This window comes from Protopterus annectens, chromosome 4.part1, assembly GCF_019279795.1.
Source record: "Protopterus annectens isolate FY-2018-M chromosome 4.part1, PAN1.0, whole genome shotgun sequence".
Lineage (NCBI taxonomy): Eukaryota > Metazoa > Chordata > Ceratodontiformes > Protopteridae > Protopterus > Protopterus annectens.
In genome coordinates, this window is record NC_056734.1 from 145,639,309 (window position 1) to 145,655,266 (window position 15,958).

A 15,958-nucleotide genomic window follows, 5' to 3' on the forward strand; every position below is an offset into this window, starting at 1 on the left:
ATAATGATGTTGTGCACTCAAGATTAGGTTTAGGGGAGGACTTTAAATTTAGCAGAAGGGAATGGTGAAGGTATGCCATGAGAATGAACCAGACGTCTGCCTGAAAAATTTGGGCAGTTTTACTGAGGTATAAGAGAAGGAAGGAGTTCAGTTACTGTAGGTCATGTTGTGGGCAGCACTAGAGTAGATTAAAAAGTCAACAAGTGAGATAGAATGGCAGTGAGTGGAGGAAGAGGGAATGAGAGAAACAAAAGGAAATGAGGTAATGAGCAGGTACAGATGGGGAAAGGATGCAGGTATTAACGCAAGATTATTATTAGCGGGTACAAAATGGAGTGGGGTGGAGGAAATGAAGTGAGGGTGGGAAGCATGGGAGTAGGAACGGGAACAAAGCTGAGGTAAGCACAATTAACTGAGGCTGAGCCAGACAATCCTAGCCGGGTGTCCAACCAAAACTGATCAATCTGTTACAGTCATGTCAGTGCCCACACTGTGGTGATTGACAAAGACGTCCTGAAACACCTAACTCTTTTATGGCTTCTATACCTGTTAAAGAACAAGTGCAATTTTTTTTACCATTTCTTGTTGTTGTATTACGCCTTCATCCAGGAAAGTGGGCTTTCTTATCCCAAAATGAGTGTTTTTTACCTTAGTTACTTTAGTGGACCTATATTTATTAACTTTAATAAAGTGGTGTTTCTGTTTACTGTCCAAAAAAGACATGCCAGCCCACTACAAACTGTTTCTCCCCTCTACTACATCATCAGAAGGCAGGGGTGGATAATGTGGAATCAGGAAGTAATTGGACTGTTGCTTAGCACACAGTAATTGGAAACATCATTTTATTAAACATAATAAATATAGGTCAACTGAAGTAACTAAAGTAATAACTACACATTTTATAATAAGAAAGCCCACTTTACAATATGATGGTATAATTATAAGAAAAAGAAATCACAAAAAAAATTGCACCTGATCATTTGTGAGAGTTAGGAAAGAGGAGATTGAAACTATGTTAATGTAATAGTACTGAGAGTATGTAGTGCCATTAACTGAGCCATTAAATAATACAGGCCGATGTAAATGTATGAAGGCCAGGGCTAATGTCTGCAAAGCTTTCTTCCTGCAGCTATCAAAGATAGCACATTTAGTAAAGTTTCACTAAATATTAGGGCTATATATGAAAACATTCATACACTTGTTTGTGAGTTATAGAATTAGAAATACCCAGCAAACTATCGCACATAGAACTGGTAGTGCAGGTGTTATAAGTCAGACCAAAGGCAGGTCTTTATTTACAAAGCCAGTCTGATATTTTTCTTGTGCATGAAGCTGCTTTCTTTTGTAATTATGTAAGCAGATCACATTTGCCTGAAGTACATTCAGTATGTTGTGTTAGGATGTTTTAAAGTATTTCTCCAGAAGGAAAAAACACATAAGCTAAAAAACTGCAGACAATAAAATCATCAGCCCTTCGCTTGCACAAATCCAGGATGAAATACTAGTTCACAACAATTCCCCAGACCTTCACTCACTTATGGACCAAAACAGACACCTCATGGAAGGACAGTGGGTAGTGTAGCCACATTAATTCCACACATAAGATGGCTAGGTGGCTAATCCAGAAAAAAGAGCAATGGTGAATTCTAAAGACCCAGAATGGCATCCTGATTCATGACACCTTCTCGCTACCCAGCTCAGCCTGTGATGAACATGCTTTCATCATGTGCTGTATTACTCCGGTTTCCTGTTCTCTGTACTCAGAAACATTTGTTGTCCTACATTGCACAGATTTGTTTGTCACGGTGTTCTAGATCTCCTCCACCTATTCAGTAAAACAGTTTATCTTAAATTAGTATTGAATCTTGCCCCATCAAACTGCCATGAATGTCTTCTTCACTGCCTTCTGTTCTAATTCCTCAGTTCCATACACTTCGTACCCCTTGATAGTATTGGGCCCATGTCATATTCTCTCTCCCATCATGTAACTGTCAAATATATAAGGATTATATCATTAGGATTTGATCACTCAGTCCTGGTTGGGTTTGTAGCATTCTTTTAGTATTGTCCATGCCAGTTGTGTGTCTCATTCTCTCTCTCTCTAGCCATCAAAACTGCAACAGTGCTCCAGATCTGGCCTTATTAGTGTCCACTACTAATGGAGAATCATTATACAACAGCTCCCAATTATAAGCATTAGACTTGTAAGTACAAGCCACAGAATTATAAAAAAGCATAAGTGGAAAAATGTAGGAGAACAGTGAATGCCGAACATTGCTGTCAGCTCCAATGTGGGAGGCAAGCCCTGCCTCACACCCCCAAACTTATGTATACTAACTCAAAGATTACCATATCTGGGAGAAAAAGGAGTATCTGAGTAATGGCATTCTTAGGCTAGTTATAAAACTCTTAAGTAATAACATTCTCAGACTTAGTATAAAAAGAAATACTCTGAATAATGGCATTCTTAGACTTAGTATAAAAAATATATATTGTGAGTAATGGCATGCTCAGTTCTCAGACTTAATATATAGAAGTCTACATTTTCACTCATTCAGTCTTTTTATTCTAGGACACACAACTAAAAAATGTCAGAATATCAAATAGCTACCTTGTATCACATCTTAAGTTTACTCCCACTATCTATGTATCCCAGCATCCAGTCTGCTTTAGACACTACATTTTCATACTGGTCTGCACAAGTCACTCAAGATGTCATTGCAAGTCCCAGGTTTTCTTCCTCTGCCTTCTCCACAGTTTTCTCACTGATCCAGAATGCTTTTCCAGACTTCCCTTACCATTAACTTGTATGTTTCACATGTCACATTAAAATCTAGCTGCCACATATTTTCCTACCATGCAGTTATCTAAGGGCTTTGTCATACGGTAAATCTATTATCTGTAATAATCTTCCCACCCTCATTATCATTGACAAATAACTTGACACTCCTCACCAGGACAAGAGTGATATCTGACACAAAATGATATAAAATACTGGTCCCAGCCTTGAACCTGTGACACCCCTCTGCTGCTGCTGTCCTCTCCCTGGCCACTTGCCCATGGCCTAAGACTTTCTTCTTCATATTCCTGGGTGGCATGACGTCTGACATCTGGATAATATCTAGCTACAGTATCTGGTAGAGTCTGTCTACTACATTTTTGTGACTCACTTGTAGAAATGGTTTAAGATAAACTAGCAAGCCCTATAGAAGCTTCTAGCATTTTGAGAACTTTAAAGAATGGCAAAGGGTGGGCCACACCCATGCTCTGGTACAAGGAAAACTTTAACAAAGCATGGTGAGAGTCCAGAGTGCAGAGTCTGCTAATTCTGTAATTAGATGTGTTGTCTGCACGTGTGCAATATGACAGAGGTATACATAATGGATCCAAAATACATATTTGAAGTAATATAAGAAAACAAAGTATATACACAAGCGCACTCACAAACCTTAAGCATTTAGAAATTAATAAAAATATGCAAGGTTTAAAGGACAGCTACTGGGGCATTCCACTTCTGCTTATTATCTGTCGTAAATCATACAGAAATAATGTCTGACTATTGTTTAGTTTTCATGTCAGTGTTGTGCACAACAATTGTATGATTTCTCTTGGCTCTGTATCATCGTTACTGTATAAGGCACAGTAGTGTTTGTTGTATGATTCACAAAGCTGTCCAGTTGCTTATGACCTTTGTATTAATTGTTCTTCCTGAATTTGTACTCTTAACTTGTCATTTTGTAGCTTCCATATCTCTTTCTTCTTCTTCTTCTTCTTTGTTAAATTATCTGCAAATAACCTCAAATGTTTTGAACTTTTCCTTTCTCTAGCCTGACTCTTGCTGCTTCTACCCTTCTCTTCCTTGTTTGGTAAACAACACTTATAACTTAAGTCCTCTCTGAGCAAGGAGCTTCACCTGTTATTTTTCTCCATTATTTTTATTTTATATTATTATAAATTATGAATTCTAGTGTACTACAAAATCAGACATGAGTCTTAGTTTGCCATATCTGAATTGCTGTATGTATTCCTCTTACATGTGGTCAACAGTCTTGAAAATCTTTTTTCATGTCATGGTCAGATGTCAACACAGTCTTCATTGTAATGATACCTACATGCCTTTAAGACAAATGCATTTTTCTTTCACTTGGGTGTTCTGGAAGAGTTCTTCTTGACAAGTTTGACTGCATAAGACATACACCTGAACTATTCAATACCAAAGTCAGTTCTGTTTTTGGCTAAAACTTGCATCTTGCTTGTGAAGTTTTATGCGCAATGAAGGTATGCCGTACAAAGATATAGGTGGCAATTGTACATCTGGCAATATCAGTATGTGTTCCTGGTGATGTTGAAAGAAAAGTTGGATGGACCATTTTTACTGTCTGACAACAAACCGCCTTATCCAGAAGCCTTAAAATACTTGATTGTCTGTAAATAAAAGATGTCATTATACCTCAAGTGCCTCTTTTTAATTCTCAGTGGCATATAAACCTAAAAGAATTACAATTTTGTATAGCTTCTGCAAAAACATTAATAAGGTACTATTGCTGTGTTATCACTAGTGCATGTTGAACGCAACTACATCTGTATAATGCATGCTTTTATGTTTGCCAAAGTAAGGAGCAAGGTTACCAGTGAGTAAAATGGTGATGAGCATCTCGTGTAAGATTGCACCCCTGAATATATTCTTACATTGTACACATTGTACTTTAACCATGATTTTTTTTTTTAGGGAATGCATGGTTCTATGGGACCACCTGGAGAAAAGGGAGTAAAGGGTTCAATGAATATGACCTACAGTCCAGGTAATTTCATATCCTGCATTTTTAGTAACCACAGTTTAGATAATTTACTTTCTATAAATAGTATTATAATCTCTTTCTTGATCCTCAAATATATATGCAGTATTATGTTTGCAGTGTTTTCAGAAACAAACTAGTCTTTCATAGCCAGTTTAATACTTTCAAAACTGAGGTTTATTTGCCAGGGCAAAAGAAATTTGAGAAGAAGCAGGAAAACAAAGAATCATGCCTTTATTTCTTTACTGGGCTTTGCTAAGGAACTGATTTCTGCCTTTCCTTGCCAGGAAAAGAAAAACTGTTCCTTCCCATTCTGACTATATTTTCCTGTCAGAAGCACAGCTGCTACAAGGGGAAGGGTGTATTTCAGAGGAGTATTCTCAGTTGGAGCATTCTGAATCTGCGGAAAGCATTGTTTCAGACTTCCTACTAAAGATAAATGTTTCATTGATATCCTATCTAATATGCGTAGGGTTTCTCAGAGTGAAACCTCTATGACACAGAAAATGTATTATGATGTATTTCAGTTACAAATGCCTAAAGTTGCATTTGTCCCTTCTTTCTCTCCTTTTATGCTTTCCTTAGTGGATTTATTTCTTACCACAGCCCATATACCTTTAGGTCAATTTTCTGCTTCCAAGATGTGTGACAGGTTATACAAGGTGCCCCAGCCTCACAAGTACCTGCCTTCTAATCTTTTTCTTTTAGCATTTATTGAGACAAAATCTCCATTTTCCTTCTTCATTATGATATTCAACTGTTTCTACCTCAGTTATTACACTCATGTCCCTTAGTGGATTCTTAAATATAGGCTCTTCCCTGTTAGTTTCCAAACTTTTTTATTATTTTAACAATTGGAGTCTTTGGCAACATACACCTTCTCTCCTCCCTTACTACCATAATTATTTTAACATCTCGCACCTTTCAGCAAAACTCAGTATAAGATCTGTATAACATTTCTGCACAGAGCCAGATTATAGGGCCTTTTGTTTTCTCACTTCACACCATTGTCTTTTCCAGTAGTATCTATTTCTAGTAGTTTATGTGGTTGAACCTCTGCCCCTCTCCCCATAAATTCAATAGCTCTTTAAATACTATTGGAAAGTTATCACATCATGTGACAACACTTTACCTAGAAGAGTTTGTAGTTGTACCTGCATTTTGTCCCTCTTGTCCTCCTACCAGCTGTTTTATGTTTATGTAGTGTAATCATGCTGTCTGAGTTCAGCAATCCTTGAATTTTCCTTCCTTCTACCCCAGCATTACATTTGATAATCTTAGCAATATCACAGTGACAGAAATCAAATTGTGTACTTTTAGTAGATAAAAGGTCAGCAGTGTCAAATTGCATAGGTTCATATTTCACAGCCATGCTTATTTCCTTGCCAGCAACAGATCTCTATCAGTGTCCTCTGACAATCATGAAAATTATTTGTAGCACCTTTGAGGGGTTAAACTTCAAAGAACAAACCTGCTGGGTAGTGAACTGATGTCAGGAACAGGACCAACTAAGTAAAATACAACATGAAAGTACACAAAAACGTATAAAACTAAATGGGCAATATTTTTTAAAATTTAGTTCTTTTGTCCCTATTCATGGGACTTCATCAGAACCTTTTTTTTAAAAAAACAATGATGTCATGTCCTTTTATTTCTTACATTGTACTACCTACATAATATTTTTATATACTTAATTTACTCATAAGATATGTACATGTTGTTAGAATGACTAAAATTGTCTATAATGATATAACTATAGAATTGTCCAGATGTGTGGTCTATCTTATAACCTAGTTTACATTCAATCAACTGATTTTTGTATAGTATTCCTCATGTCACTTGTATTTTTTGTGGACTATACTGTATTTGTATTGTACTGTATGTGGAGCTTTTCTCCCTGGGCCTTCATTGAAAATGGGTTCTGTAGACCCAGTCGGACCACCCTGGTAAACAAATCTCAAATAAATAAATAAATGTCATTACAATACAAACAATCCCATTGTGAATATGTTAATTAATTAAAAAATCTAATAGACAAGTAAATTTATTACCAATCAAATAATTGTTCTAAAAATTCTAAAAAATCATCTAATGCAAAAAATGTATCTAGTAAGACAATAACACATAAACAGTTATTATTAATTAATAACATGTGCATATCATATAAGTAATTTTCATAAATTCAATCATAACTTAGCAACCCTAAGTTTTTAAATAGGTTTGATAGAAAGATATTCATTAAGCCCAGGAGGGAAACTGGCATTTGTCCTCAACTGCCATAAAATTTCCTAATGTTCAAGTCTCCATTCCCATTTTTCACCCCTGGGATCTGGTGATACCTTAAGTATGATAGCAAATTTAAAATTTTCAAACACATTACACGATATTGAATGATAGTGTATGGTGCTCTTGTATTACATGTATGTATATCATATATATATATATATATATATATATATATATATATATATATATATATATATATATATATATATATATGGTTCCCTATCAGAAGCCTGAAACACTATAAGCCTGAAAATCAAAATCCTGAAAACTAAAGCCTGAAAATTCAAAATCCCGAAAACCCAAAATCCTGAAACTCAAAATCCTGAAAACACAAATAATGCTAATATGTCACTATAAAGACACTAATATCTACCAACTGACCCTGACCCTAAACCTAACCCTAAGGTCCGTCACTATCGCACACTCACCTGACCCGCGCCCTAACCCTAACTCACTTAAACCGCCCCTAACCCCAATATTTGTCACTATTGCATACATGCCTAACCTGCGCCCTAACCCTAACTCACTTAAACCGCCCCTAACCCTAACATAAAACCAACCGCACACTTACCTGAACCCAACGCATGACCTAACACCACAGGGCTAACAATAGCAAAGCCACAATGACATCAGTATGTCAATTTTGTGTTTTCAGAATTTTGAGTTTCAGGATTTTGGGCTTTCGGGATTTTGAATTTTCAGGCTTTAGTTTTCAGGATTTTGATTTTCAGGCTTATAGTGTTTCAGGCTTCTGATAGGGAACCATATATATATATATATATATATGTGTGTGTGTGTGTGTGTGTGTGTGTGTGTGTGTGTGTGTGTGTTCATAGATCTTCTTACTGAGGGTTCTTTCTGTTTTTCCAATGTAAAGCAATGAACACTGGGTGCACTTGGTTATGTACACCACCCCCCTAGGAGAACAATTACTCTTATGTACTTTGAGGGTAGTTTGTTATATGTTTTCTAAAACCAATGTGTCCCCTTCCAGTATATAGGAACATTGGTTACATGCTCGGCACTTAGTAGTACAATACCTCACCTTTCCAATACCCACCTTATTTCTACTTTCAAAAATCATTTTAAGGTTGTTAGAAGTTTTGTACACAAACTTGGGCTCAGGTTCATTGCCCACAGTACTGAATATGGATTTGTTAGTTATAAAAATAGCCCGATTCTTTGACACAATGTCCTGTACCTCCATGGATTTCAAATTATATTGCAGTACTAGTACTCTCTCTAGGTTCACATCAGTTTTCACTCCTACTTTTTTTTCTAAACCTAGTCCAAACAAGTGTTTACACAATGTACCCAGCTGTTGTTCTACTTGATTGGTGCTCTCTTCTACTAAATCATTTGAGTACCCTGTTCTTTAAAAACCTTCATTTCCTTGGACACCATCTCTCTGGATGAGGTCATCCTTGCCAATCTTATAGCTTGCCCCTTGACCAAACTCCTCTCTTGGGATAGAGGGTATGGACTAGAAAAATGCAAATAACTATTGCTAAATGTTAGTTTCCTATAAAAACGTAATTAAAAACCTGACAGAAAAGACCTTTGTAATTAAAGTACCTTTAATGTGGTTTCATACCCTTTGGTCAATATTTTTGAGAGAGCTTGTACTGAGGAGATTTACAGCTTAGCAAATCATCACAGGAGGTTTTGGCATTACAACTTGTCAAGGGAAGAGATACAGATTTTGAGAGAGAGATTACGACCGTGACATCCAGATAATATCCCACTGGACTTCCACCAATCAATGTGATGTCCAGTTAATATCCCACAAGTCTGCCAACAGTAATGTGACATTCCCCACTATACTGGGTCAGTAACTAAGGAGATTTAGTCCTCACTACAGACTCCAGTGTGACACCATCACTTAAACAGAAGTAATATTTCACAATTTTCCCCTAAGAACACAACAGGAATATGCTGTATAATCTGAGACTGGACTATATAATTTTTTCCACCACTAATGTATCTCCTTATTACACTCTTCAGAGCAATATGATACACTCATACTTAAATAAATTAAATCTCACACATTCAAACACTTCTGAGAAAGCCTGACACAGATTTCCAGCTTTATTCCTTCCCGAAAATAATATGGTAATGCTGCCACCAATCAGAGTGTCTTCATGCCCTTTCAAATGGGTGACCAATTATGAAAATTAGATATTAAGTAGCAAATGATCTAAGCAGCCCGGCTTTTGGAGTGACACAGGAAGTTATCAAGGCAAGTATAAGCACTATCAAATCACTAAAGAAAACAATGATTGACCAGCCACAATGTAAGTTAACAAAAATATTTAATAATGAGGAAAATGATTAAGAATATAAAACAGTAATTTCCAATAAACAAACAGAACTCACTCACTAGGAAAATGAAGACAATTCTGTAGGACAGAAATCCAACATTCAAAAAAAAATCTAACTAATCTAACTGATTAGTTATAATTTTTCTATATGACTAAAGATACTGTGCCTTCTTCTTCTTTCGGCTTTTCACAGTTAGGGGTTGCCACAGCAGATCACCTGTCCGCTCATGATTGGCAGTGGAGTTTTAGGGTGTCACGTTGCCAGCCTGGCACCCAACCTTCCACAGAAGGCACACACACGCATGCCTAGGGCCAGTTTAGAGTGCCCAATCCACCTACAGCATGTCTTTGGGATGTGGGAGGAAACTGGAACACCCGGAGGAAACCCACGCGACTGCAGGGAGGACATGCAGACTCCAAACAAAAGGCACCCCAGCCAAGAATCGAACCGGAGAACCTCTTGCTGTGAGGTGGCAATGCTAACTGCTGCACCACTGCGGCTGCCCACTAAAGATACTGTCCCTTATCTAACTAAATTATCACAACAGAGCTAAGGCAGGCTTACAGTTCTTGGTGAGGCCTTTTCGGTATCCACTGCACAGCACAACTGGCAATTATAACTGACAGCTGTAACTGACAACTGCAACTAACTGTTGAATGTCTTCAGTAGACTCTTTTATAGTCTAGCCTAACTGTCATAACTGTTCCAATTCTAATTTTCATTTCATATTTGAAAATCAACCAGCAGCTGTTTACTAAAGTCCCTTCCTGTCTTTCAGCTTCTGACAGTAACCTATAGCAAATGGTCAACATTCCAATGACATCATCTGCAGATCAGCTGAATCTAAGAGAGTTTGCCTTTAGAATTTTTCTTTACAAACATGCACAGTTAGAAATGTAAAAGGACACTGTTCAAGTCTTTAAAACATTCTGTACAAACAGATTATAAATCAACATGGAAGAACTTATTTACAATATCATAGCTAGTCATGCTGGCATATAATACACAGGTTAATCTGAAATTAACCACAAAACTTCAGCCAGACATGTTAGTACAAATGATAGTATCTAATTTCTTCACAATGACTGATAGACCTATATCAGACTTATGCAGCCAGACAAAAGGGGTAGTTTGGTTATATATGATGCTTTAAATTATTCAAGGGCCATGTTGGACATTTTACAAAACAGTGAAGCCTGCATGTCAGAGCTATTATCATTTTTTGATCAACATGGATGTGAGTTTATGGAGGCACTAGTTAAGGACAATCAAAATATGATGGATTGGTTAATGACTTAAATTAAAAAGCTGGAAGTTTCTATTACAAATGATTTGTTGTATGATCAGATTAAGACTGGATGAAATAATATATTTCGTAGAATCATTGACATGAAAAACAAAAAAAAAAGCACTGAAATTGAAGCATGATAATAATGATGACATCAAACGGAATGCTTATCCTGACCCCCCCCCCCCAGGTATGGACTGTGAAAATGACATCATCCAAACATAATAGAAGGAAGTCATTTGATTCTGTTGGGGATGGGTTTGGCAACATCAGTCATGCTGACCTTTTAGAACAACAACTCCCTTCAAGGAGATCCAAGAGGATCTTAACCCAACAAAAATCAAGGATGGGACGGGGTTCAAATGTATGAAATATGTGGGGGTTTACCATCAAAAGAAGGAAGGGGTTTACAATAGACTAAAACCCCAAAACAATTGGAGTTAATAATTTGTGATAGTGAATGTGATTTTAAAGTTTACACCTGCAGTAATGTGACTATAACAAAATCATCTGTTGATGTGGTTACTAAAGGATTTACACTTTTCCCTACTTCAAGGGACAGATTATTAGATGCACTCATTGACCTTAAATTGTTTGTAAGAAAATTTCATCTCTGTTTATATATTTCTAATAGTGGAATTTGAGAAATGGCTAATGGGAATAATTTAACAAAATCAATTACATTTAATCCCCCACATAATATGATTTTACAGTTGTTTGAGCACATTTGTGATTATATCAGGGAGCTTTTGATGAGAAAATCCAGCTCCTGTTGGTTTAATTTGGATAATACCCAATGACTAATGCTTACAAATGTACATGCAGATAGATTGATCAGGTTAATAAAACCTAATAAGGGTTGGGGTTGGTAGTTATGAGTGCTATTGATTATACAAACAAAATGTCTGTGATTCTCTGTGATGAAAATTCAAAAATGAAATGAATATTGCCTACAAAAAAATTGATAGCTTATTACATGATATGTTAATGCAAGAGCAAATCACCTATGCAGACTATAAACATTTAAAAGTAGGTTATTGGTTAACACCTATGATTTTAGGTATCCCAAAGATCCATAAGGATTTGTTTGACCACCTCCCCACATTGATACCAATTATGGATGCCAGGATGCCAAAGACATTTCCCCTGGCCATATATATTGACCTTAAAATGAAAGGAGTATTATGCAACATGAATTACTTAGTGAGGGATCCATGGGATTTCATGAGTAGGATAAAACCCACTTGTATGGGACAATATTATTTTTATAACAGTTGATGCCAAATATATTTTTCAGTAATACCACACATGTTGGGCTTGGAATGGTGTTTATAATTTCTTATTGAATATAGTGAGTTTACAGCAATGATTATTAATGTGGCTTTGACCTTAATGGAAACAGTGTTGACTAATAATTTTATATACTTTGAGGTACTTATTATAGGTAGAGGAAGGGAGTAGCTATGAGAGTTGCTTGTGATCCACTCTTTACCAATATTGTCATGGCCACTTGGGAAAATAAGTTTGTGTTTATTTCGGATTTTGTTAAATTATGGTCCCTCTATACAGGGTACCTAAGTGATATTTGAATTTTTTTGGATTGACCATCCAGATAGAATAGGTGATTTTACAAGTTATATTAATAGTACTACTTCATTCCTTAAGTTTACATCATCTAAGTCTATAGAAGTTTTACATTATTTGGATATTGAATTAAGAAAGAATACAACCAAAAAGTTTACGTCAGCAATTTATAAGAATCCCACGTATTCAAACTCAATGTTACATTTTAATAGCTGCCATTGGTGGTCTGAAAAGAAAGCTGTGATAAAAGGGCAAATTGCCAGACCAGCAAGATAAGTTTTCAAACCCATGGAGTTTTTAGATAAGTGCAATAAAATTAAGGGGATGTTTCTGAGTAGAGTATACCCTGATTCTCTCATTAGTAACATTGTTACTGAAGTTCAACTGAAAAGACAACTCTGTTTTTTATAGAATATTGTTGGGTTCAAGCTCATTGGGTAAGCAGGTGGTCCATATAGAAAATTGAAATCATAATATGACTATGGCATTTATTCTTTTTTCAGTGCTGATTATCTAGCTATTAAAAAGGGTAATTAAGATAATTGGAGTATTTTTAATTATGTTGAAGATGTTAATAGAAAACTTGGTAATTTGCCAAAGTTTGTGACAAGGAAGGGAGTTTATTTGAAAAACAAGCTTGAACTGGTAAGCTAATTTAGAGGGCAGTGCAAGACAGGGTACATATAAATGTGGTGGTTGTAATTACTGCAAGTATATTTTAGAAGCGAGAAGTACAAGTGTTGAGAATGTGTTGATCCAACCCAAATTTCATTGTAATTGTGGGACTAAAGGTCTAGTTTATGTACTGCTCTGTCAACATTGTACGGGATTTTATATAGGTAAAACATCAAGATCCCTCAGGGAAAAAGTGTATGAACACACTTGTAATGTTGTAAAAGGTAATCCCAATAATGCACGTGCTAAAAACTTGATGCATGTTTCTAATCACAAGTTCCTGTTTTTTGGCATTGAAAAAATATTAATTAATCCTAGAGGTGGTGCTTCTGATCTAAATTTGGAAGCTCAGGAACTGTTTTGGCAAATCAAAACAAATGTAGGGCTACCTCTTGGATTAAATGGGGTAATTCCCATTGATTGTATTTTAAAATTGAAATCTATGGGATTGTTTTGATGTGATAATTTAAAATTAAAAGGATTTTATTTTGCATTTGTATTAGTTTTTTCCTAAAGAATTTTATGGGATGATAACATGTGACTATGACGGAAGTTTGTTTAAGTGTTTGTTTAAGAGGTTGAGTCTATTCATGCTTTGTTCTGATGAAGTTTCGCAACAAAAGATAAAAGCACTAAATTAAGATTTGATGATGTCAATTTTCATTCTGTCCTCAGCCTGTGGGTTCAGTTCCAATCCATGGAAACAACTCGGCCTCTACCATAGCTTGTGGTAACCAAAAAACTAATGAGCTTATCCCTTACCCACAATGCTCCTATTTCAGTTACCTCAGATCTCATTTGCCATTTGCCAGTTAGACATAGTTACCAGTACTCTTTAGGAAGATAAATTGCTAAATTTTTTGATATTTCTTTTAAAACTTTAAGAAAAATCTGTTAACATCTTTCTTCTTTACCCCTTTCTAATCCCTTCTATAATTACTTCATTTTGAACTAAGTTCCTATCCCCTTTCTGATTTAAGACCTTTATTTACAGTTCCTGTATGTTAAGTAATCTTAGAATACTATTGGTAATATTCCCTTTCTTTGACGAGTTGTTGTAGACTGCTAATTGTCATTCTTGATAACTCCTTTTCTGTTTCCTTTTCATCTTTAAAAAATGGTTTTAAATATCTATTATTCTTTATCCCCTTTTCTGTTACATCTGCCTGTAGGTGTGTGAGTGCTTGTGTATGTGTGAGAATGCCAGAGAAAGAGAAAGGCCCTGCTGGGTTTAAAAGCTATGAGAAGTGTGGTCAAAAAATTCCTTATTCTGACTCGCACTCTCTTTGTGTGTACTGTTTGGGACCCCTCCTTCTTCAGGAGGACTGTTACATCTGCTAGTCCTTTAGTCCCAGAGCTTTTGTTCAGAGAAAAAAATAATTTAATATTGAAAAGCTTAATTACATCTTTTAGTGAAGCTATATCTGGAACATCTGAGAAGTTAAAGGGCAAATCCAGTCCTTCATCAGAAATTACCCTTTTGGCTCTGAAGACACATGAAAAAAGATATGTTTTGGTGCCAAGATCCTCGGATCCAAGAATGCAATTACAGGATTCAGTGAAACAACTTATTCACCCTCCATTGATCCCATTTCAGAAGACTTCCATCACCATTCTTGGGGAGACCTAAATAACCTTCTGTGATGTCAGCATGTTCCCCTAAAAGTCTACCTGAAGATGATGTGGAGAGATGGTGAGAAAATTCCTTTGGGCGCAAGATATGACAGGATCCACCTCGGTTCCTACCCTGAGTTCAAGGATTCCATTCTTTAGCTATTCGCCATTTATGTCCTCCTCTAACTTCACTTAAAGGTTTAGAGACTGTGGTTCTAAGCTACCCAATGCTATCTGAGTCAGAACCAAATATATCTTTATCTTCAGAACTGATTATTGTAATGAGCTCTTCGGTTCAGTTGGAACTGGAGACCACTTGGGGCCATATCTGCCCTGTCAGTTCCAAGGTGATAGAATCAATTCCTATGATTTTGGAGCCTTCTCTGCACCTCAGAGCTTTGGCATGGATCAGCTCTGCTCCAGCTTCTGCTTCAAGACGGATCTCTTCGGAGTGAGAGGTGATCTTGGTTCCCAGTCTCACCCTTTTGGATCCGGGGTCCCTCCTTTCTCTGAGTGGATCAACTTTCAAGACTATGGAGAGAGCTATGACTGTAGCAGTCAGTCAGTCAGCTCCTTCGTATTCTGAACCCAGATCACTGTCATGCCTACATTCAGAGTTTCAAACATTGCCTCCACAAGAACAGCGAGTAGCAAAACCTCAGAAGTATCAAAAGGGAATACCCTCTTCTTCTGGTACTTCCCCAGATGAACCCACTGAGGAGGTCCCTAAGAAGAAGTACAAGATGAAGCACTTGGATTCCCCAGAGGAATCTATCACAGGAGACATGAACTTCGATGAGGGTGAAGGATCCACAAGATCACCTCCTGATGAAGTCTCCTTTGGAGACATCCTAGAAATCTCAAAACAGAGAGGTGATTGGAAATCCAGCAATCATTTCTCTGAGGAGTCAGTGTACCTGCAGGCTTGGTACACACCCATTTACCTCCTGGGTAACTCTGCCCTCTGATGAGCTTATTGAATTGATCTGTACGGCAGGCATGGAAGGCCCCTGAAACCATTGAACCCATTCCCCGCAGACCTCACAAAATTATCACTTCCCAGAAGAATAAACAATTCTGGTCAAAAGGTTTGCCTCTTGATGCTATCGTCATAATGGCAGTAACCAAAAAGGAACTAGCTAAGAAAAGTTCCTCTATCCATCCACCCAACAAGGAGTCTCAGGCGATGGATTGGTTTAGGAAATGGGTTTATGCTTCAACAACCTTTGCATTACAGTCCTTAAATTTCTTGACACACTTCACCAGACTGCAGAGGGATCTGATAAAAAAAGATTTCAGATACCCTTTCAGGATCCATCTCTGAAGAGGTTCAAGAATCTGTTGCCTCTCAGATAGCTACTCTACAGTGCATATCCAACTCATCCAAGAGGCT

The 15,958-nt window shown here is 36.8% G+C and overlaps 1 protein-coding gene across 1 annotated transcript in view; it reads left to right on the forward strand.

The window, feature by feature from the left end:
* The window catches only part of LOC122801189 (collagen alpha-4(IV) chain-like), a 1,621,248-nt gene that overhangs the window by 959,267 nt on the left and 646,023 nt on the right, over nt 1-15,958 (forward strand). The window contains exon 24 of the mRNA XM_044070748.1: nt 4,730-4,802. Within this exon, the coding sequence (XP_043926683.1) occupies nt 4,730-4,802 (73 nt within the window). The remainder of the gene's footprint in view (nt 1-4,729; nt 4,803-15,958) is intronic.